This window comes from Octopus bimaculoides, chromosome 19, assembly GCF_046866305.1.
Source record: "Octopus bimaculoides isolate indiv1 chromosome 19, ASM4686630v1, whole genome shotgun sequence".
NCBI lineage: Eukaryota > Metazoa > Mollusca > Cephalopoda > Octopoda > Octopodidae > Octopus > Octopus bimaculoides.
The window spans coordinates 47,432,012-47,457,011 of record NC_142946.1 but is presented as its reverse complement, the minus strand read 5'-3'; the positions used below and the strand labels follow the sequence as shown (position 1 = coordinate 47,457,011).

At 34.2% G+C, this 25,000-nt stretch overlaps 1 protein-coding gene across 1 annotated transcript in view; it reads right to left on the bottom strand.

Annotated features, from left to right (window-relative positions):
• The window catches only part of LOC106879785 (Na(+)/H(+) exchanger beta), a 72,429-nt gene that overhangs the window by 488 nt on the left and 46,941 nt on the right, over positions 1-25,000 (bottom strand). Inside the window, exons 17-22 of the mRNA XM_089366425.1 lie at positions 24,446-24,538; positions 21,095-21,345; positions 7,522-7,542; positions 3,502-3,563; positions 2,417-2,541; positions 1-199 (exon numbers count right to left, since the gene is read on the bottom strand). The exon at positions 1-199 is cut by the window's left edge and continues 488 nt beyond it. Of these exons, the coding sequence (XP_089222551.1) occupies positions 1-199; positions 2,417-2,541; positions 3,502-3,563; positions 7,522-7,542; positions 21,095-21,345; positions 24,446-24,538 (751 nt within the window). The remainder of the gene's footprint in view (positions 200-2,416; positions 2,542-3,501; positions 3,564-7,521; positions 7,543-21,094; positions 21,346-24,445; positions 24,539-25,000) is intronic.

The window sequence follows — 25,000 nt, the reverse complement described above, 5'->3', positions numbered from 1 at the left end:
GAGTCTCTTTCTCCTCATCATCCTCGCTTCTCCTTGGAGTTTGGTTATCGAAGAATGCCGAATAAGATTCTGAAGATTCACTGTGCTTTTGCTTCAGGTTCGCTAAATTGATTGTTGTTTGTCTCTTCAGTTGTAGCTGATGCATTAAATCTTGATTACTTTCTCGAGTCAAATTACGGTCATATTTTTGATGAAGAAGCTGAAGGAAGAAACATCTCTTTATCAGAAATACACACACACACACACATATATATATTGACAATTGGCAAGTCCCTTAATTCCTAGGGGGTCGTTGGGGCACTGCAGCCATTCAGCATATCTTGGGCGAGAAAGCCTGGTGCAGCTCATGCCTCTCAAGGCTAAACTCATTTCTACAACTGAGTGGACTGGTTCAATGTGAAACGGAGAGTTTTGCTCAAGAACACAATGTGTCACCCAGTCCAGGAATTGAAACCACAAGCTTACGATTGTGAGTCCAACACCCTAACCACTAGACTATGCACCTCCATATATATATATATGGTGGTTGTCTACTCCTTAAACAGAGTTTGACCACCTCCTGCACCTACACCTTAGCCCTTTCATGGCGTCTGATGTGGCTTTTTAAACCAGACAGTGTTTTGAAAAAACACCCACACAGATTGCACCTCTGGTTTGTACTACCAATACCTGCAAGTAAGTTCTGCTCATTGTGGATCCTAACATGTCTTTTAAGACCCCCATTGGATTTGCAAACCCTCTGGCACACACCACATTCAAACGTGTGCACAGACATATAATCAGAATAGCTGGATGAGGTTTGTTTTCCATGGGTACACATATATATACATATATATATATACACATATATATATATACATATATATATACATACATATATATATATATATATATATATATATATATATATATATATATATATATATATATATATATATATATATATATGAATTAATGCTGTTGATAATGATTATCATCGTGGTATGCTAATTAGCAAGAGTATTTCACCTTGAACAGATTCTCCGATAGTAAAAAGTAACGCCTGAATTACAATTACTTTTTTTTGTATTTCACCTTCTTTATTTCCCTATCGTTTCCCTGTGAATCCAAAAAATTTAACTTCCTCAGATGAGCTTTATCTTCTCTCAGAGCTAATTTGAGAGCTATTTATCTCCAGTTCAAGGTGCCTATTGACTAAGTTGATAAAGTATTGGATTACTAGCTAAGGGATTAACAGTTCTTATCCTTTCAGCGCAACTATACACTTTCCATAAAGGTAAGGAGGTAACTTTCACAGGGAAATGAAACTGTTACCATAGATACATGGTACCTATTTATATCTCATTAGTAAGGAGAATAAGCAATGCGTTGGCAAGGAGAGTAAGCAGTATACAAAATAAATTGTGTTGGTTGTTGGAAGTAGTAGGCAGCTGTTCCTGTACTAAACCTTTGCCCATATTCCCTAATTATCTAAAACAGGTTTACAGTTAAAGTTCAGCAATTAATCTAATTTGATCTGAGTGAAACAGACCAGTGTCTATGCCATGGATTTTGTGATGATTCTGTCACCTGTCCTTACTAATCTACTCACGTGATGTAAGCAACAACCAATAGGACTGTTGAAGAAGTAAGTATTGGACTGTTGTATAGTGAAACTGTACAGCCCTCCCGGTAAAAAGTGGTAGTAGCCAGCCATTACAAATAGACCAGTAGCCGGTCGACAGAAGAAGGTCGGGAAGGTTGAGAGTATGTGTAGACTGTGTTGATAGTTGTGTCTATGCTGATATAGTAATTATACTGTGATATTGAGTGGATGTTATAATGCTCCAACCTTTTGAGGATAAGAACACTGTATGACTGGCGGTCATACAGTGCCAGATAGAAATATTCTCTCAATGACTTCGGAACATAACAATATCTGTCAGAGTAACAACCGTTGTCAAAAGATAGATTCAACAGTGGCAAAAGACTGCTTTACAACAAGGAAAAAGGTATAGGGTTTACAATGATTTGAATAGCCCTTTGCCCCTGCTTACACGAAAAGCCCAATCATAGGGCTATGATTTAGAACTAACAATAATTTGAATAGCTTTTAACCCTACCTGTACAGCCAACCCGTGTTATAGAGGTACAAATCAGACTTTACAATAATTTGAATGGCCTAAACTTGTACCCTTGCTCTTGGTTGCTTTCTTATGAGTTCAGGGTTAATTCTTTATAATGGTGAAAGTTTGTTGATTCCATTTTACAGAGTATATTGCTGTTGTTGTTTAACTAGATTTCATCAAGTACATGGTTGAATGAACTGCTAGAAATAGCAAGCCAAACATCCCTCATTATTTCAGATAACACTGCACTATTTTAGACAACAAACTGGTTATGTTGCTTGAAAGAAATGTGAACAAAATAAACTTACATTCATTGAAGTTTGTTGCTTGCTAAGTAGATTCCGCATTTCTACATTTACAGAATGATTGCTAGTACTTCTGGACCTACAAAGTTTAAAATGTATCATTGAATGCCTGGTTGGTGTTGACTGACCTTGAAAAAAGAAAAAAAAAAAAAATTGTGATAAATGTTTCACAGAGAGTTGTTAGAAAAACTTCCAATTATATATTACCAAAACCAATAATTTCAGAACTACTTGAAAGCATTACACATAAAAACATAAATTCCTGTAATTCAAGCATTATAGATCAAAATGATATTCAGGAATATTCAAAAATTCAAATAGGCAGCATCCTATTATCATACTATCAGCATGGTACATACGTACATACATACATATATACATATATATATATATATATATATATATATATATATATATATATTAACCATGCAAACCATGTACCCTGTAAACCAAGAAACACATCCGTTCCTTTGTTTACATGGTACATGGTTTGCATGGTTTTGTTTTGGTTTATATATATATATATATATATATATATATAAAAACAAATAGTAAATGAGTATATGCATATATACGTACAGGTATGTGCATACCGACATCCACCTGTATGTATAGGTGCATATCTGGGTACAGGACATTGCAAACAAAACGTAGACGAGAAAACACACAAGCCACATAGAGAACATTCTTCTTCATCATCTACCCCCGTTTTAACACCGGCGTTTTGAAGAGCTATATATATATATATACATATATATATATATATATATATATATATATATATGTAGAGGCACAATTGCTCAGTGGTTAGGGCAGTGAACTCGCGGTCGTAGGATCACCTTTTCAATTCCCAGACTGGGCATTGTGAGTGTTTATTAAGCAAAAACACCTAAAGCTCTTTACAAACAATACACAATGCTTTAAGTGAACTGCAATACTCTCTTTAAAAAATCTGTTTAAAGTGAAGCTTTCTTTTTAATAAAATGGATTTTCAGACAATGAGGGATGGTTTTAAAAAATCTGTTTAAATTTAAGCTTCCTTTATAATAAACTAACTACATGGCAAAAGTAAATCAAATGATACGAACCATCTTCAAATTTAATTGTAGGCTCAAGGTCTCTCAATGGTATTACAGTTTCCATTTCCTTCCTATAAAAAACAAACAAAAAGACAATATATTTTATACTCAATGTACCCAGACATTACCCAGCATTTCACTTGAGTCTTTATGCCTTCTGAAAATCTGTGTCATGCAAAAAGAAAGTTACTGATTTATTCCCAAATTAGATAGGTCTAACTAAAAATCTTATTGACTATCATTCTTAGACATTTCTGATGACTAGATCTGAAGAAAAATTTTGGAGATATCAATAAAATGTAAAGAGAAGACTATAATAAAGTACAAGCAGAATATTAAGTGGCTGGAATTGGTAAAAGAGTATCTAAAAATTGAAAAGTGCCTATGATACTCATGCAGTTTTAATTGTGAAAAAGACAAAGGACAACATTAGTAATATTTACAGGGGACACATGACTTGGAATATTCTGAATAATATTTTAACCTGTGTGTAAATCTCAAACTAAGCACACTACTATATATATATATATATATATATATATATATATATATATATATATATATATTACATCACTAATGAAATATGAACAATCATGGCTTAATTTATATGTCTTTCTTGTCCCTTTTCCTCCTTCTGTAAACTTAATCTAATTTAATAAAATGCAATGGTAAACAGATACTAAATTACTAAATTCCTGACCACATTGCACTGATGAGATCCAGCTAGATTGAAATGGCAGCTGTATATGAATATCAAGGATTCCATGATGAAAAGAAAGAAAATTTAATCAAATAAATGAATAAAGTTACTACACTTTATTCCTTTCATTTCACTAAGGAAGTAAATAAACAAATTATGACTTCTTGGCAAGCCAATGTTCTCCCTTACTATAGAGATCAACCAATTACCTGATAGATAATAGCCAAAATAGAAAAAAAAAAAAGAGAGAAAAGAAAACTATGACTATATTTCAAATTACTTGATTTAACCTTTTACCAGTGACTTGGCTGTTTTCACATGCAAGAATTAAAAGGATTTTTTAAATTATAAATATGTTACTTTCTCAACACATGATGTATAGCAGGTATGGGAAACCTTTTTGGAGAAGTGGGTCGCATGAGACATGGCCTGTCCATGTCCATCCATCCACCCACCTGCCCATCAGTCCATCCGTCCATTTAGTTGTCTATATTACATGCATGTGTATGCATTGAAGAAAGTAATTTTAGATTGGAAATTTTTTTTTTAAATCTTAAGAATTCTGCCAAGAAATACATTTATTAACATAAATTTTATATAAAAATAAAAAGGGTTTAAAATATTATGAAACAGATGACGATAATGATGATGATGTTGATGATGGTGGTGTACGTTACAAACAAGTTATAGGTCAGTTAAGAAAAATCACAGAGATTAGAAGATGAGGCAGTGGAGAAGTAGGAAAGGAAGAGAGAGAGAGGGGGAGAGAAGGAGAGGGGTGTGTGTGTTAATAAGATAACAATGCAATAACTTATTAGTATTCATTGGTTGTAGAAACGATGACAAAGGAAGAAATGGTATCATATTCATCCAGAGATAAAGAAAATCTGAGAATGACTGTTAATACCGATAAGAATAGGTATTAATATGCAGAGGGTTCTGCTGGTATCTGTAGGAGATTTAATTACAGCAGATTTAATTCTGATAACCCACTTGCATGCTACGTTTTGATGTGGTCTGCAGTCAGTCAGGAAGGAAGACGCCAAGCAAGAGACGTAGATCTGTAAGGAATTAACCATCACCAAACTCATAAACAGAGAGAAGTGTTAAGAAGATCTCATTCCAAAGGTAAAGAGATGGAAAGGAAAATGGAGGAGATGTGGGGTAATTTGAAGCAGGAGTCAAAAACTGTGATTCAGAATGAAAAATTTGAAGAAGGAGTCAAAAAAACTGTGATTCAGAATGGTAAAATGAAGACCTCTCCCCAGGTTAGAGCAGTCACTGATTTAACCCTTTAGCATTTAAACTGGCCATATCCGGCCAAAAGTATTCTGCCTGTTTTATGTTCAAACTGGCCAGATCTGGTCTCTCACACCAACCCTACAATATCGTTTTAAAAATTAACAGCTACCTCATCAAAATCTAATAGCTACAAGATAATGCATGATTAGTTCAAGACAATGTGGATAAAAAAAGCATTAACTTTGGCAGAATAATGCGAACACTAAAGGGTTAAACATGCTTTGATATCAAGAAAGACATGTCTCTAGATTGTACTTTGGTGCTGAAGAATCAGAACAAGTAAAGATATTCATTGTATAATAACCCTTTAGCATTTAAATTACTCCATCGAATGCAATGCTTATTTATTCACATTGTTTTGAATTAATTATGTATTATTTCATAGCTTTGAGATTTCTATCATGTGATTACTCTTTTACTCTTTTACTTGTTTCAGTCATTTGACTGTGGCCATGCTGGAGCACCGCCTTTAGTCGAGCAAATCGACCCCAGGACTTATTCTATCGGTCTCTTTTGCCGAACCGCTAAGTTACGTAGATGTAAACACACCAGCATTGGTTGTCAAGCGATGTTGGGGGGACAAACACAGACACACATACTCACACACACACACACACACACACACACACACATATATATATATATATACATATATACAATGGGCTTCTTTCAGTTTCCATCTACCAAATCCACTCACAAGGCTCTGGTTGGCCCGAGGCTATAGTAGAAGACACTTGCCCAAGGTGCCACGCAGCGGGACTGTGGTAAACAAGCTACTTACCACACAGCCACTCCTGCACCTATAATAATAATAATAATAATAATAATAATAATAATAATAATAATAATAATAATAATAATGGTAATCACACTAACATTGATGTTACTATTTTAACGTCCACTTTTCCATGCTCACATAGGTCAGGTGGAATTTGTTGAGATGGATTTTGTACAGCTGGATGCCCTTCCTGTCACATACCCTTATCAGTTTCCAATATGGATAAAATTTTCCCAAGACCAGACATGTTTTCACAGAAGATAGGAAACAAAAGACACCTCTTGCTTAAGAGTGTCATTCCATCCGTATACAGCTATTATACGATGCCAAGGGAAGGAGACAATTACACACACACACACACACATATATATGTACAAGCTGGAACTTCTTTTAGTATCTGTCTACCGAATACACTCACAAGGCTTTGGCTGGCTTGAGGCTATAGTAGAAGAAACTTGTCCAAGGCGTCATACAGTGGAACTAAACCCAGAACCATGTGGTTGGGAAGCAAACATCTTACCATACAGTCATGCCTATTTAAAACTGTGAAAAAAAAAAAAAAAACACATACAGAATTATTGGAAAAAGGACAATTGAACTATTTTAGTCATATTTAAGTCTGATGTCTAAAGGCCTCTAAAAAAAAAAAAAATACTACAGTGAGTGCAAGCATGAGAAATACTACATTATTGAAAAAGTGCAACTACATGAAATTTCTAACTGATGGTGCTTACAAAAGAGTTTCTGCAACATGTATATGTATTATTACAACTGTCTGATGGATAGTCACACAAAACTAGAAATCGAACCCATGATCTAACAGTTATGAGTGTAACACTCTAACCACAGGGTCACATGCTGTCACACACACACACACACAAATACATGTTGGACAGTTTGACAGATTCTGGTAGATTGGATGATAGTGTCATGTTCTAAGGTCTCCGGTTTGATATGGTTTCTATGGTTGGATGCCTAGACCCCTTTCCTGATGCCAACCACTTAACAGAATATATTGGGTGCACCAGCATTAGAGTGGTCGTCTGGTATGTGGCAAGACTAATGAATCACAAAGAAGAAATGAGAAACAGAGGGAGAGAGAGAGAGAGAGAGTGTGTGTGTGTATGTGATGATTCTATGCAAAGTGATGGAAAGAAGGTGCATTTGTTACTAGTGTGTGAGAGAAAAAAAAGCAAGTTCTACAAGTGCAATGCAATGAGTGAGATGAAAATAAAATGGATTGAAATACCAAAAGTCTTCACTGTAGCCACTGAAAAATAAAGTCAAATACTATTAGTTAACAAAAAAAAATGTAAAAAAAAAAAAAAAAAAAAATAACCATAACAATAATAAAATAACAACAACAACAACAACAATAATAATACTAATAATAATAATAATACTAATAATAATAATAATAATAATAATCCTTTCTACTATAGCCACAAGGCCTGAAATTTTGGGGGAGGGAGGACTAGTTGATTACATCGGGCCCCAGTGTGTAACTGGTACTTATTTCATTGACCCTGAAAGGTTGAAAGGCAAAGCCGACCTCGGAGGAGATTTGAGCTCTGAATGTTAACGACAGACAAAACGCCAGCTTGCCGCCTTAACAACAACAACAACAACAACAACAGCAATAACAATAACAATAACAATAACAATGACAACGACAACGACAACGACAACGATAACGATAACGATAACGATAACGATAACAATAACAATAACAATAACAATAACAATAACAATAATAATAATAATAATAATAATAATAATAATAATAATAATAATAATAATAATAATAATTTTTTAAGAATATTTTTTATTCTTAAAAAATGAAATTTCACTGCAATACAAAGCACAGGACCTCCTATGCACGATGTCTCAATGAAACACGTGCGATCACACACGCAAAACCAACACCGGAAAGTTTACAAACTATATAAAAAAAAAGAAATGGAACAAAATAGTAAGTACATATATTGAATAATTACGCATACACTTGAACGTGTACACAATGATATATACGTTTTGATACCCATAGAACTACACATGCATCTTAATGTTTACAGAACTACGTAAAAATCACAGGACACACTTACGGATACGAAAACACATATCACAAACGAAGCAAAACCAAAACTTTTTTTCTTTCTTCTTTGTTTATTTTCATTTTGTGAACAAATACAGACAGTGAACCATTCATAAGTTTAAAACGCCACACACACACAAAAATACACTATGCCTGGAGATAAATCTATCAACAAAAAAAATACAGATGAATACCGATCTGCTAGCCTTAAAAAACTACGCTACGAGCAATGTTTACATGCTGAGAACTCGGTGACGGTGTTGTCTCAAAAAACTGACCCTAAACAGACAAATCCGTCCCCGAATGTCAACGCCAAAGCTCGTCATGCCTCAATGATAACAAGGCAGATCACAAACCAGAGTGGTTATCGACCGAATCACAAAGGGCCACTCACTCGAAATAGATCTGCTAGCCTTAAGAAGCTACGTCACGAAAGCTCGGAGACGGTGTTGTCTCAAAAAACTTACCCTAAACAGACAGATCCGTCCCCTAGCGTCAACGTCGAAGCTTGTTATGCCTCACTGTTAATAAAACAAAATATAAACCGCAATGGTCATAGACCGGATTATAAAGGACCACTTACTCGGATAATGAACCAGATCCGAGACGAGAAATCTGCTACTGGTTCAAATCTTCCCGACACACAGGAGCTGGAAGTACCCCACAACCGGAATATTCCAACAGATGGCCATCCATGCTCGTCATCAAATAACCAAAAGAAAAAGAATGAAAAATGGTCTAGGGAAGATAATAAAGAAGTTCTTAGAGCCTTCTACCGTGCCATATATTTCCCTACAGATAAATCTAATACTGTACAAACCTACTTAAACTGGAGACAGAAACACCTTGCAGTAAGACCCTACATAGACAGTAATAAACTTGCCAACGTCAGAAGAAACATTATAAAAAAAAAATTACTAACTGAAGTAGAGATTGACCAAATTAAGCAAGCAGTAAAGGATAAAAAGAATGAAACTGCAGCTAAAGAAGATACTACAGAGGAAATAATTATAAACCAGCCCAAGGCTGATGAAAATACAGTAATAATTGAAAGAGTTAAGGTAACTGATAGGCAAAATAAAATACTCTCTGAACCAACCATAAACACTAAGGCAGGTGAAAATCAAATAGATGAAGGAAGTCATACAGAAATCGACGCAACAGAACTACATGATCTAAAAAATCAAATCATGATTGAATGGCTGAAAATTAAAGAAACTAGTATGAATGAACGCGACACTCTCCCCAAAATTCGCAATTCTAACCAAAACCTGAAAATAATTGGTAAAATCCGCCTTGCACTTAAGGATATAATTTCAGCTAATGATGTTGATATTACAGATCTCAACCACCTGTACTATGCATCCGCAAGAATCTCAACGATTCTATGTGGTGAAAAGATTAGAAAAAGACAACACTCCCACAAAAAGCCTTCTTGGCAAGAACGCATTCAACACCAAATTAAGCTGCTTAGATCTGACATAGAATGTTTGAAAAACCTTAAATTTGACAAGAGTATCAAACCTACAAAGACCCAAAAACTAAAGAAAAAATATAACATGAAAACCATAGTTGACATTGATGCCACCATAGAAACCATCAAGCAAAAGGTATGTGCTAAAGCTGCCCGCATAGCAAGGTATGAAAAGCGTGTTAAATTCTTCCGAGATAATAACATGTTCAAAAATAACCCCAAAAATTTCTACAGGAAGATAGGGAAAACACCAGTAACAATAAAGTCTGTCCCATCAAAAGAAGAAGTGCAAGAATTTTGGAATAAAATCTGGGCAGAAGATAAAACACACAATGAAAAGGCCCCTTGGATTGATAGAATAGCTACAGACCTAGACTCCTTAGAGGAGCAAAAGTGGGAGGGGGTCAGGGTAGAAGATATAAGATCTGCTCTCAGGAGGTCAAGCAAATGGAAGTCTCCAGGAAAGGATAAAATTCCTAACTTCTGGTTGAATGCCTTCCCAGAAAGCCATGAACTGCTAACAAAACTTTACAACGATGTTTTGCAAAATCCTAGTTTGATGCCCTCTTGGCTAGTTAATGGTTTAACATTCCTGCTTCCAAAAAATGAGGAAACAAACGAACCAAAAAATTATCGCCCCATAACCTGCTTAACAACAATGTATAAGACGCTAACATCTGTCCTAACCGAGTACACCTATAGTTTTTTAATAGAAAGTAGCATATTCCCTAATGAGCAAAAGGGATGTAAACGTGGATCTTATGGTTGTAAAGATCAGCTACTCATCAATAAGATGATCTTAGAAGATTGTCACAAGCGACACAAAAACTTGTCAATAGCCTGGATAGACTATAAAAAGGCCTTTGATAGCCTACCACATAGCTGGATTAGGAAATGTCTGGAAATGTATAAAATAGCTCCTACTCTGCGAAACTTTTTATCTGTAAGTATGAGATCATGGAGAACCACACTGATGTTGAACAATGACAATGAATCTCTAAATGCTGGAGATGTAAGAATTTCATGTGGCATTTTCCAGGGTGACTCACTATCACCACTCCTCTTCTGTCTAGCCCTAATACCGCTCTCAAAATTGCTCAATGATGCACAGTATGGTTATAAAATATTTGATAAAAATATAAATCATCTCATTTACATGGATGATTTAAAGCTCTTTGCAAAAAATGACCAACAACTCAAAGGCCTACTAGCGATTGTTAAACAATTCAGTGATGACATCAGGATGCAATTTGGCCTTGATAAATGTGCAAAAGCTATCTTTATCAAAGGAAAAATGACAAATACATCTAATGTGAACCTTGACCAGCAAAATGTCATAAAAGAGTTAGAACCAGCGGAGAGCTACAAATACCTAGGGGTAATTGAAGGGGACAATATCAAGCACTCAGTGATGAGGGAAAGGATCAGAAGAGAATGTTATCGCAGGGTGAGAGCAATACTGAAGACAGAGCTGAACGCGAGAAACAGGATCGAAGCGATCAATGCTCTAGCCATACCAGTCGTGACTTACAGTTTCAACATCGTTAACTGGTCAATTACTGAAATATGTAATGTTGACAGAAAAATACGAAAACTGTTGACAATGCATAGAATGCACCACCCTAAGGCAGATATAGAACGTCTTTATCTGCCAAGAAAAGAGGGAGGTCGAGGACTACTACAGCTGGCATTATCAATGAAGGTAGCCACAATTGGCCTAGACACCTATATGAAAAACTCTGAGGACTGGATGCTAAAACTTGTCTTAAAATATGAAAGCAAGAAAGCATCTTACTCAGTAACAAAACAGGCAAAGGAATATCTAAGTGAATTCCAATTGCAACAAATTCAAGAATTAGACGAACTAGAAACACCTACAGAAAAAGCTAAGCGCTTGAAAACCCGTGCTAAAATTGCTGCCTTAGCTATTATGACTGAAAAATGGCATGGAAAACCTCTCAATGGCAAATACCCAAAGAGAGCGAATAATGCAGATATTGACAAAGCCTTTACCCACCAATGGTTAATGGCCTCTGGATTGAAATCAGAAACAGAGGGGTTTATCATAGCAGCCCAAGATCAATGCCTACCTACAAAGAACTACCAGGCCAACATATTAAAGAACGGCAGCTCCCCATTATGTCGTATATGCCAACAACAAAATGAGACCATCGATCATGTTGTCTCCATGTGCAGTCTGCTTGCGCCTACAGAGTATCTCAACAGGCATGATAGAGCTGCACAATATATTCACTGGGTAATATGCAAAAACCTGGACTTGCCCCATGATAAAAACTGGTGGGAACACAAACCACCCCCAGTACTTGAAAATGATCACATTGCACTCCTCTGGAACTTCACCATTCAAACTGACAGAAAGATAGACGCAAATAGGCCAGACATCATACTGAAAGACTTCAGACAAAAATCATGCCTCCTCATTGATATGACTGTCCCAATTGATATAAACGTATCTGTCAAGACCTACCAAAAACTGAGCAAATATAAAGATCTTGAAATAGAAATTAGCAAAATGTGGAATCTGAAGACGAAAACAATACCTATTGTCATAGGTGCCCTGGGAATGACAGCGAAACGGGCTGATTACTACCTAGCTCAGATACCAGGAAACCCCAAAATGGCTGAAGTCCAAAAGATAGTGCTCATGGGAACTGCCCATATCCTACGTAAAATACTGTCTATGTGATCTCAAATTTTAAAGCAAACATAATTTTCTTATGGTTTCTTAAACATTCACTTGAACAAAACTGTACAAATCCAAATATATGGTACCCTAGGCATAACACCTACATGAACTTCTAACTTGTTGTCTCTTGAGGTCTCTGGGTGAGACTTGGATCCAACTTGTACAAATGCAAAACAAAAGTCAAACATAAAATAATAATAATAATAATAATAATAATAATAATAATAATAATAATAATAATAATAATAATAATAATAATAATAATAATAATAATAATAATAATAATAATAATAATAATAATAATAATAATAATAATAATAATAATAATAATAATAATAATAATAATAATAATAATAATAATAATAATAATAATAATAATAATAATAATAATAATAATAATAATAATAATAATAATAATAATAATAATAATAATAATAATAATAATAATAATAATAATAATAATAATAATAATAATAATAATAATAATAATAATAATAATAATAATAATAATAATAATAATAATAATAATAATAATAATAATAATAATAATAATAATAATAATAATAATAATAATAATAATAATAATAATAATAATAATAATAATAATAATAATAATAATAATAATAATAATAATAATAATAATAATAATAATAATAATAATAATAATAATAATAATAATAATAATAATAATAATAATAATAATAATAATAATAATAATAATAATAATAATAATAATAATAATAATAATAATAATAATAATAATAATAATAATAATAATAATAATAATAATAATAATAATAATAATAATAATAATAATAATAATAATAATAATAATAATAATAATAATAATAATAATAATAATAATAATAATAATAATAATAATAATAATAATAATAATAATAATAATAATAATAATAATAATAATAATAATAATAATAATAATAATAATAATAATAATAATAATAATAGAGAAATTAAGGCAAATAGACCAGATATAGTTGTCAAAGATCATGAAGGAAAAAAATGCCTTCTAATTGATGTTTCAATACCAGCAGATGACAACGTTTCTCTAAAAGAAATGGAAAAACTTTCAAAATACAAAGACCTGGAAATAGAGATAACTCGAATGTGGAATCTAAAAACAGAAACAATTCCTATCATAGTAGGTGCCTTAGGTATAATAAAAAAATATTCAGACAAATACATAACAAAAACACCAGGACTTACAAATATATATAACATACAGAAAATTGCACTACTGGGTACTGCACACATTCTACGCAAAACACTTTCAATACAGTAAACATAAGAGCACCACAGCAAACCACAGCACATACCCAAGGCGCACAGAGCTGCGCTCGGTAGTGAAGTGAAAGCACGTTATAAAAATAAAACTACTGAATAATAATAATAATAATAATAATAATAATAATAATAATAATAATAATAATAATAATAATAATAATAATAATAATAGAGAAATTAAGGCAAATAGACCAGATATAGTTGTCAAAGATCATGAAGGAAAAAAATGCCTTCTAATTGATGTTTCAATACCAGCAGATGACAACGTTTCTCTAAAAGAAATGGAAAAACTTTCAAAATACAAAGACCTGGAAATAGAGATAACTCGAATGTGGAATCTAAAAACAGAAACAATTCCTATCATAGTAGGTGCCTTAGGTATAATAAAAAAATATTCAGACAAATACATAACAAAAACACCAGGACTTACAAATATATATAACATACAGAAAATTGCACTACTGGGTACTGCACACATTCTACGCAAAACACTTTCAATACAGTAAACATAAGAGCACCACAGCAAACCACAGCACATACCCAAGGCGCACAGAGCTGCGCTCGGTAGTGAAGTGAAAGCACGTTATAAAAATAAAACTACTGAATAATAATAATAATAATAATAATAATAATAATAATAATAATAATAATAATAATAATAATAATAATAATAATAATAATAATAATAATAATAATAATAATAATAAAAAAAAAAAAAAAAAAAAAAAAAAAAAAAAAGGAGTTTAAGCCTTAGCGAATTCAATTTAGTTTTAACATTACTATGATTTCTCATCTGCAAAATACTATTACAATTAATAATTTAAAATCATTTAAACGAATAATTATATGAGAAAATTTCTTAAATTACTTTAATTTTTTTCTAACCCTTCAGCATTCAGATTACCCTTTCGAATGTAATGTTTATTTATTTACATTGTTTTGAATCAATAATACATTGTGTTATTTTGGAGCTTTGAGATTTCAATGAAGTGATAGTTTATCTCTTAGAATGACATTGCAGGGTAAGCGCACAGTGCCAGATCTGGCTGCTTTGAACATAAAACTGGGGAAGTACTTGGGGCCAGATGTGGCTGATTTAAATGCGAAAGGGTTAAGAAAATGAAATGAAATGCTTTTTATTCCCTTACAACTGAAATATTAGCAAAATCAAATAAACGTGGGACTACAATAATAATAACAACAATTGCAAAGATTGATAAATTCAGCAAAGGTATAAACCTTCAATCTATAAATAGTAAGGTGGGTTAGTTTTGGCATACTAAATGTGTGTTAGTCATATTATTTAAGATAATGAACTAAAAATTTTAAGACAATTAGCTTGATAAATGGCAGTGAAGCGTGAATTTGTATCAGACCCTGATAATTCCAGTAAAGAACTATAAAAATAAGCAAGACATAAAAGCAAATAAGCTATCTACTGTTGTTATTTTTAATATTAAAAAGAAAAAAAAAACTCTCTAAAAAGTTTGCCAAATTTTCTGAAAACTAAAAAAAAAAAAGAAACTGCATCAGATATGCATATGTAGCAGATTCTTTTAACCTATTTCAGATGAGCCTTTTGAGACCATCTTTAGTTCTTATTTCTTTATTGCCCACAAGGGGCTAAACATAGAGGGAACAAACAAGGACAGACAAAGGGATTAAGTCGATTACATCGACCCAGTGTGTAACTGGTACTTAATTTTTATCGACCCCAAAAGGATGAAAGGCAAAGTCGACCTTGGCGGAATTTGAACTCAGAACGTAGCGGCAGACGAAATACCGCTAAGCATTTCGCCCGGCATGCTAACGATTCTGCCAGCTCACCGCTTTATCTTTAGTTCTACAATGCAAAGTTGCCGTTTTAAAGTGAGCAAAATTAAAAGATTCCATCGAAGTTTCGAGTTAATTTATGTCCCAATCACCAGCTTTTAATAATGCCCAAATTACTTTATAAAATTCTTCAGCCAGTCCTCAGTAAAACCGTCCAACCCATGCCAGCATGGAAAGTGGACGTTAAATGACGATGTTGATGATGATGAAAGATAGTGAATTTCAACAGAAATATAATAAAAAGGGAGAGTTAAAAGAATTTACCAAAATCTAATAAGAACAGATTCTTAAAAACATAAAAAAACTTCTCCCACCCACCACCTAATTAAATTCAAAAGCAATTAAACTAAGTCAAGATGGTGTTACTTACTGAAATGCAATTTTTGAAGTTGAGTGAAAACCTAATATCAAATTTCAAAATTCCAAACAGTTCCAACTAATTTACCATTCTTAGAAAATTTTCCTATTTTCCTGTTAGCTGTTCAGATTTAATGAGAGTACAAATGGTTGACCACTTTGTGAAGTGGTTGTTGGTCTGTACCATGTTCTTGCTGGTCAGTCTGACACTAGTCAAGATACTTCACCAATAAAATTCACCTATTTCACAGTCAGTTGTTGCTGCTGTCCAGCCTCAATATGGAATGATGGTCAAAGATATTTTATTCCACTGTGACAGTCTTATCCCTTTCCCAAGGCACAGGATACTCAGGTCTACATCGTCCAATGTACCCTTCTTTTCTAAGCTGATGGGGTGTAATTTGAGAGGCCTTTGACTGCTATTTCTTGCAGGTCAAATGACTATGTAGAGGACAGCCTTCTGTTTTCGCTCATTTGTCTATATTACACTTCTCAGACACACAAACACACACACACATATATATACATATACATATATATACACATACATATATATACGACGGGCTTCTTTCAGTTTCTGTCTACCAAATCCACTCACAAAGCTTTGGTCAGCCTGAGGCTATAGTAGAAGAAACTTGCCCAAGGTGCCACACAATGGGACTGAGTCTGGAACTATGTGGTTGGTAAGCAAGCTACTTACCACACAGCCACTCCTGTGCCTATATTATATATATATATATACTGTTTTATTTGTTTCAGTCATTTGGCACGGCCATGCTGAAGCACCGCCTTTTTAGTCAAACAAATCGACCCCAGGACTTATTCTAGTACTTATTCTATCAGTCTCTTTTGCCAAACCGTTAAGTTACGGGGGACGTAAACACACCGACATCGGTTGTCAAGCAATGGTGGGGGCACAAATACAGACACACAAACATATACACACACGTATATATATATATACAAAACAGGCTTCTTTTCAGTTTCTGTCTTACCAAATCCACTCACAAGGCTTTGGTCGGCTCGAGGCTATAGTAGAAAATAAATGAATGAAAGCAAAATTTCAGGCTGTAAAAGCTATAAATATGTCGCTATAATACTGACACTCAAGAATATTTGAAAAGATTAAAGATTATTGTGTCACTAGAAAATAAATGTATTACTATGTTCAGAAATGGCTGCTAATATGCAACAGTAACATCATTATATTTGGAGCTAACACACACAGAGGTCCTCACACACACAGAGAAAAAAAAAAACTATTCATATAAAACTAAGAGCTAGTAACAAAAAGTATAAAACAAAATCTAAAAAAAAAACCCCTGTAACCCATAGCAGGAGGAACGCTTTCTCCGATCTGAAAGTCTGAGAGTGGAAGGCAATGTAAAAAGAAGTCTTTGGGTTAAACTCCGACTTCTCTAATTACTTTAACGATATTAGAAAATAGTTTTCAAGTAGAATATTTAAAAAGTAATTTTAATGTCTGGAACAACAAACAACTTTGGCAGACGCCTACTTCAGCAGAAGAGAACGACATTGGCTAAACCTATAGAACATTCCTATTTAATTAATGAGTGCATGTGTGTGTATGTATGTGTGTTTGTGTGTGTGTGTGTGTGTGTGTGTGTGTGTATAAACACCAAACTGTAGTGGCCATGTGCAAGCATGTACCATGCTGTTGCTAATTCGTTTTAGGTTCCTGTATAAGGCATGCAAAGATATGGACACCCTCTTGACCTGCCCACATTTGATCCTGGATTACAGAGAGAGTATGACAGCTGGAGAGAGAGAGAGAGAGAGAGAGAGAGAGAGAGAGAGAGAGAGAGAGAGTGAGAAAGTGGAAGAGAGTGAGAAAGTGGAAGAGAGTGAGAAAGTGGAAGAGAGAGAGTGAGAGAGGGGTAGCTACACTATCACTAGGCTGGTACTCATTTTCTTTTCTTTTCAGCTAAGTACACTGGAGCAACATGAAATTAAGTGCCTTGCTCAAGGACACAATGCACTGCCCAGTGCAGCAGTTGAACTCAAAACATTGTGATCAAGTGCCCAACATTATAACCACTAGGCCACATGCCAATATACATATGTATGTATGCATGCATGTGTTACCATCACTGAAGAGCATGTGTTTTTAGGTAACCACCCTGTTATCAAATATCCAGTAACCTAATACCCACTGCAAAACTGATTGCTAAGATTGGTTAAAATTAATCTATGATACTGTATACTTTGATTAATATACGCACCCTGTTGAGAAGTGACTTTGTCTTTCTGACTTATGCATTCTTAGCTGACTACACACACACACACACACACACACACACACACACACATGTAAGTCAATGTTTTGTACTTTTACAAGGAGAAACTATTGACCTATATTATTTTTTATAATTTGCATTGTTTCGGCTTTATGACAAAAATAATTAATAAGAGTGGCTGTGTGGTAAGTAGCTCGCTTACCAACCACAAGGTTCCGGGTTCAGTCCCACTGCGTGGCACCTTGGGCAAGTGTCCTCTACTATAGCTTCGTGCCGACCAAAGCCTTGTGAGTGGATTTGGTAGATGGAAACTGAAAGAAGCCCGTCATATATATATATATATGTGTGTGTGTGTTTGTGTGTCTGTGTTTGTCTCCCCAACATCGCTTGACAACCGATGCTGGTGTGTTTACGTCCCAGTAACTTAGCGGTTCAGCAAAATAGACCGATAGAATAAGTACTAGGCTTACAAAGAATAAGTCCTGGGGTCGATTTGCTCGACTAAAGGCGGTACTCCAGCATGGCCACAATCAAATGACTGAAACAAGTAAAAGAATAAGATATATCTTTTATCTTTAACTTGTTTCAGTCATTGGATTGTGGCCAAACTGGAGCACCATTTTAAAGAGTTCTAGTGAAATGGATTGACTCCAGTACTTATTCCATCGATCTCTTTTGCTGAACTGCTAGGTTATGGCAATGTTAACAAACCAACACTAGTTGTCAAGCAGTGGTAGAGAACAAACATGAAAGTACACACCATGGGCTTCTTTTAGTTTCCATCTACCAAATCCACTCACTGACCTGGAACTACAATAGAAGATGCATGCCTAAGGTGTCACTCAGTGGGACTGTGGCCATGCTGGAACACCGCCTTTAGTCGAGCAAGTCAACCCCAGGACTTATTCTTTGCAAGCCTAATACTTATTCTATCGGTCTCTTTTGCTGAACCACTAAGTTACGGGGACGTAAGCACACCAGCATCGGTTGTTGAGCGATGTTGGAGGGACAAACATATACACACACACATACATATATATATATATATATATACATACATATATACGATGGGCTTCTTTCAGTTTCCATCTACCAAATCCACTCACAAGGCTTTGGTCGGCCCGAGGCTATAGTAGAAGACACTTGCCCAAGGTGTCATGCAGTGGGACTGAACCCAAAACCATGTGATTGGGAAGCAAACTTTTTACCATGGAGCTACACCTTAGTATTAATAGGATAGACATTGTTAGATCATGAAAGCATGTTAGTATCAATAGAACAAACAAGCACTACAAAGCCCAAAACATGGATTTATATTAGAATTAATAGACCACTACAAGAATCAGACCATAGATACTTAATAATATAAATAGGAGCGATATATTGGGCTAACCCATAAATAATGCGTTTTGAAAATGCTTCTTTTTTTATTGAAATCAAGATAAACAAAGTTCTTTTTTAATCTAAAGTATACTCTCCTTCATTTTCTACAATGTTCTTCCATCTATCTGGTAGACTTGCAAGGCCTGTCTTTAAAAATTCACTTGTCTGTACAGTACTCCTCCAAAAGTACTGTTCTGACCTCATCTACAGAATTCATATTTTTTCTGTCCAAATGATTTTGAAGACTGTGGAATAAATGATAATCAGATGGGGCAATGTCCAGCGAATATGGTGGGTGGGGTATCGTTTTCCCATTCAAACTGTTCCAGCCTTTGGAATGTCATCCTCACTGTATGTGGCTGAGCATTATCCTGATGGAAGAACACCTTTCATCTTGAAATCAAAGATGGTCATTTTCTTCTAGCACTGGCTTAAGCTGCTCACAGTAGATCTTCTTTGTTATTGTTTGGTTTGGGTTTAAAGGTTCAAAGAGGACTCAACCTTTCTTATCCCACCAAACAGATAACAACACCTTACGTGGGTGAAGACCTTCTTTAGCCTGGGGTGCCAGTGTTACTCCTTTCCCTACCCACTGTCTTTGGCACTTGACATTTTTATAGAGAACCCATTTCTCGTCACCAGTCACTATTCGGTCCAAAAAGGTTCATTCATGAGACATGACAGCAAAGAAGAACACACATTCAATCTCTGCGTGCGATAAGACTCAGAAAGTTTGTGACAAACCCATTGACCCAATTTCCTGACTTTTCTGATGGCAGACAGGTACTGATGAATGGTTGAATGACCAAATCCAAGCTTCTCTCCTAGTTTCTCAACAGTTACGATGGGATGTTATTCCATCAGGGTTTGCAGGATGTCCTCGTCGAGTTTTACAGATCTTCCAGGACGAGGCCCATCTTCTAGACTGTTGTTTCCGGTTCAGAATTTCTGGAACCACTGTTGACACTGGCTTATGCTTATTGTCCGATCCCCATATATTGCATTAATATTCCTCACACTTTCCGTTACATTGTTGCCTTTATTGAACTCATAAAACAAAATATGCCAAATATACTCCTTTGTCACTTCCATTATAGCTTTGAAAAAATAACTGTTAAAATCAAATAACTGGTAAAATAACTACCTGCTTTTATAGCAAGTTGATGTAGGTAGTTTATCCTGTCCCCCTCTGACGTTTAGTTCATGCAATTGAAACTATCGCAATATTTATGGGATGAGCCAATACTATATGTTGCAAGCATATAACATTGTAAAGTAAGAGTAAAACAAGCTAAAAGGATGGGGTGAAGAAAAAAATGTGAAAAGCTTGAAGCAAAGCAGTAAGTTTAATGCACTGTGTACACCCAAAAAGCAAGAAAACCTGAGGTAAAGGCGTCATGCTAAACCAACCTGGCATAAGAAAAGTGCGTTGGTGACGTTGTACTAGAACTAGAAGACTTAATTTTTTTCCTTCTAACAACTTTTGGGTCTTCCTCAAAATCAGCATCAACATTATGAATCAGTTGGACCAACGCTGCCAGACTTGGTTTCTCTAAATTATTTAATTCACGTTGTTGCCTTTGGTATAAAACAAAACAGAACAAATAAAAAAAAATATTTAAAAAAATGAAGAAAACAAAAACAAATAAATAGAAAATTTTTTTTTAAATGAAGAAAACAAAAACAAATAAATAGAAAAATAAAAAATATTGAAGAAAACAAAAACAAACGAAAATATGAATTTCTAGAAATAAATTCAAAAGCTGTTGAAACAGCTTCTGTACTGTGTTGATGATTTGATTCGGATATGAATCAAATTCTCAAAGATTTCAAAAGAAAACAACAATGAAAAATAAAACAAAAACAACAAAATATAAAAAAAAGAAAGAAAAGAAAATCAAACAAAAAACACAATGTATGGTGTGTGTTGACTAGCAATAATAATAATAATAATAATAATAATAGTAAAAGAGTGTCCAGTAGAACTGTTTACAAAAGGTTTGCCTCCATGGCAAGGCCAAAATAATTAGGAGAGTATTAGATAGTTGAAAAGAACAGATAGCATGGTACTGTGGGCTACATGCTGTGCATGCAAGACTCCTTCAGGATTTACAACAAAACCTGAGATAAAAAGAATTAATAATAATAATAATAATAATAATAATAATAATAATAATAATAATAATAATAATAATAATGGAGTTGTATGCTGTCAACTTAATGTGACAGTCACATGAAGGGAATAATACTACTGCTATTTAGCCCTAGGAAGCAGCACCGCTTCCTGTCGGTCTGGATACATTTCCTGTGTCCTGAGCAAAGACTCAAAAACATGTCTCTGGATGTAGGCTTAGCTAAGTGGAGGTGCTTGTCTCCCCTTTGTAGAACATAAGGACACAGGAAATGTGTCCTCCAGAGAGCAGCAGAGTCGGAGACTAGCAAAATCCTCTGAGATTTCCCAATCCAAACAGATCAGGTGCTAGAGCGCTATAGACCGGACCTAGTGGTGGCGGACAAGGTGCTCCACATATGCTATATAGTTGATGTTGCATGCCCCTTTGACCCACGAATAGTCAAGAAGATAGATAGATAGCAAAAAGATAGCAAAAAAGATAGCAAAAAGATAGATATATAGATGCAACTCTCTTAAGTACGAAATAGCCTTGCTATGGAAAATGAAGAAGGTGAAGATAGTGCCAATTATTGTTGGGTCTTTGGTAACAGTATCAGAAGGCATCAAGAGGAATATAAAGGAAATTGGAATAGAGTACCCAGTGGAACTGCTACAAAAGGTTTGCCTCCTTGGCACGGCCAGAATAATCAGGAAAGTATTAGATAGCTGAAAAGAACGGGTATCATGGTACCGTAGACTGCAGGTAGTAAACCCGCTACGCATGCAAGACTCCAAGAGCTCCAACAAAACCAATGATAAAGAGAAAATAATAATGATAATAATAATAATAAATAATATGCCCGGATGCAGTACCAGGCAGTGGCTCTCATGGCTTCTGATCTTAATTGATTGGAAGTGTTATCATGTACATTGTTTTGTCTTGGTATAAAAGATGGGCTACAGTAAATATTCTGCTTAATACTACAGATTTGCTTGTTAGTTGTTTGACCATATCTAGTTGAACATGTCCCTTGGTGGCTGACGATATGTGCATCTCTGATCATGAGCAGGGCCAAACCACTAGGCCAAACGTTTATATATAATGATCATAATAATGATGATAATAATAATAACAACAACAATAATGACAGCAAAAATTAATAATAATAAATATATCATGCATCTGTGAAGAATCCATACAGATATATATATATATATATATATATATATTGATGATATTGATGTTTCTTGCAAAAACCTGACAGTCTAACAGATTATTAATAAAAGCTAAGTATCGAAATCTTTTAGAATCTTTTAGAAATGTTTTGGCAGCATGTTCAAAAGCATAACAGAACTCTAGTTGTAGTCTGTCAACAACATAATGTGATAAGAAATATATAGTGGGTGGTATATACCACCGGGTGGGTTCTACCAAGAGATGTTGCAGAGTAAAAAAGTGATAGGGGTGTTGATATCTGTGGAGATAACAAATTTTTATATGTTAAATGTCAGCAAATAATTTAATATCAAAACATTCTATAAATACATCAAGAAAAATTAATCAGATTAGAAAATGAAAATAACAAAAACAGAATAAAAATTCCATGAAATCAGATAATTTTTATACATGCCAATCCCTTCACATTTCAAAGTGGAAAAGTTTGCTGTTTTTGAAAAATCTATCGTTGTCATTATCATCATCTTCGTCACTGCTGCAGCCACCTCAACCTTCAATATTACCATCACCATTGCTTTAATATCCAGTTTTCCATGCTTGCAGTGGGCAGATGGAATTTGTTGAGGCAAATTTTCAACTGCCCAGATGCCCTCCCTGTCACCAAAGCTTACCTGTTTCCAATCAAGGTAATATTTCCCCCAAAGCTAGACATGTTTTTATAGAAGATTAGAAATGAATGATACCACCTGTATGATGTCAAGAAAAGGAAACACACACACACACACACATATACAAACATGTGCACAAACACACACATATACAAACATGTGCAAACACACACATATACAAACATGCACACGAACACACATACAAGCACACACATGCACAAATACATGCACAAACACACACACACAAGCACACACATGCACAAACACACACAAACACACAAGCACACACAAACACATGCACAAACACACACACACACAAACACAAGGACACGCACACAAACACACACATGCAAACATACCCCCCACACACAAAAACACACACAACCATGCACACACACACACGATGGGCTTCTTTCAGTTTCCGTCTACCTGATCTACTCACACTGCTTTGGGAAAATATCATTGGGAAGATTTTTCCTGGTATGAATTTTAACAGTTTTCTAATGTTTTAATTTACATCAAGACACCATAGTTAAACAGCAACATGTTTTATCAGCAGATATATATATATATATATATATATATATATATATATATACACACACACACACACACGCAGGCACTCACACACATTTGCACACACACACACACACACACACACACACACACCACGATTTAAAAGCAAAAAAAAAAAAATATTTCACAATGTTTACATGTACCAGAACAGAGTTGATATTTTCAAAGAATTTTTTTGAAACAATTTTCTTGATATCTGACAACAAATTCCTAAATAAAGAATTTACAAGAACAACATCAGCAGAACGACAGCATAGATATTTTGATGGAATAGCAACACAGTGGCCAGAACATGTTACAAAATGAATAAAATTCTTGACCTGCATAAAATTAAAACATTTAAGTGAATGAAATTAGCGCAGCTAATTCCTTCAGAAACAACACAGTAGGGGCTAATATCTCTGAAATAAATACTAGACTAAGAATTATTTAGGCGCTGGTTTCAGGTTTTAGCACAAGGCCAGCAATTTTAGGGGAGATGGTAAGTTGATGTACATGTTAACACATGGAAGATTCAATCAGAGCCTGGATCTTATCGACTCCATTCCATAACTCCTGCATTCTGATATATATATATATATATATATATATATATATATATATATATATATTTATATATATATATATATATTTATATATATATATATATATATATATATATATATATATATATACACATACGTATATATACATATACATATATATACATATTTATATACATATATACATATTTATATATATATATATATATATGTATATACATATACATATATATACATATA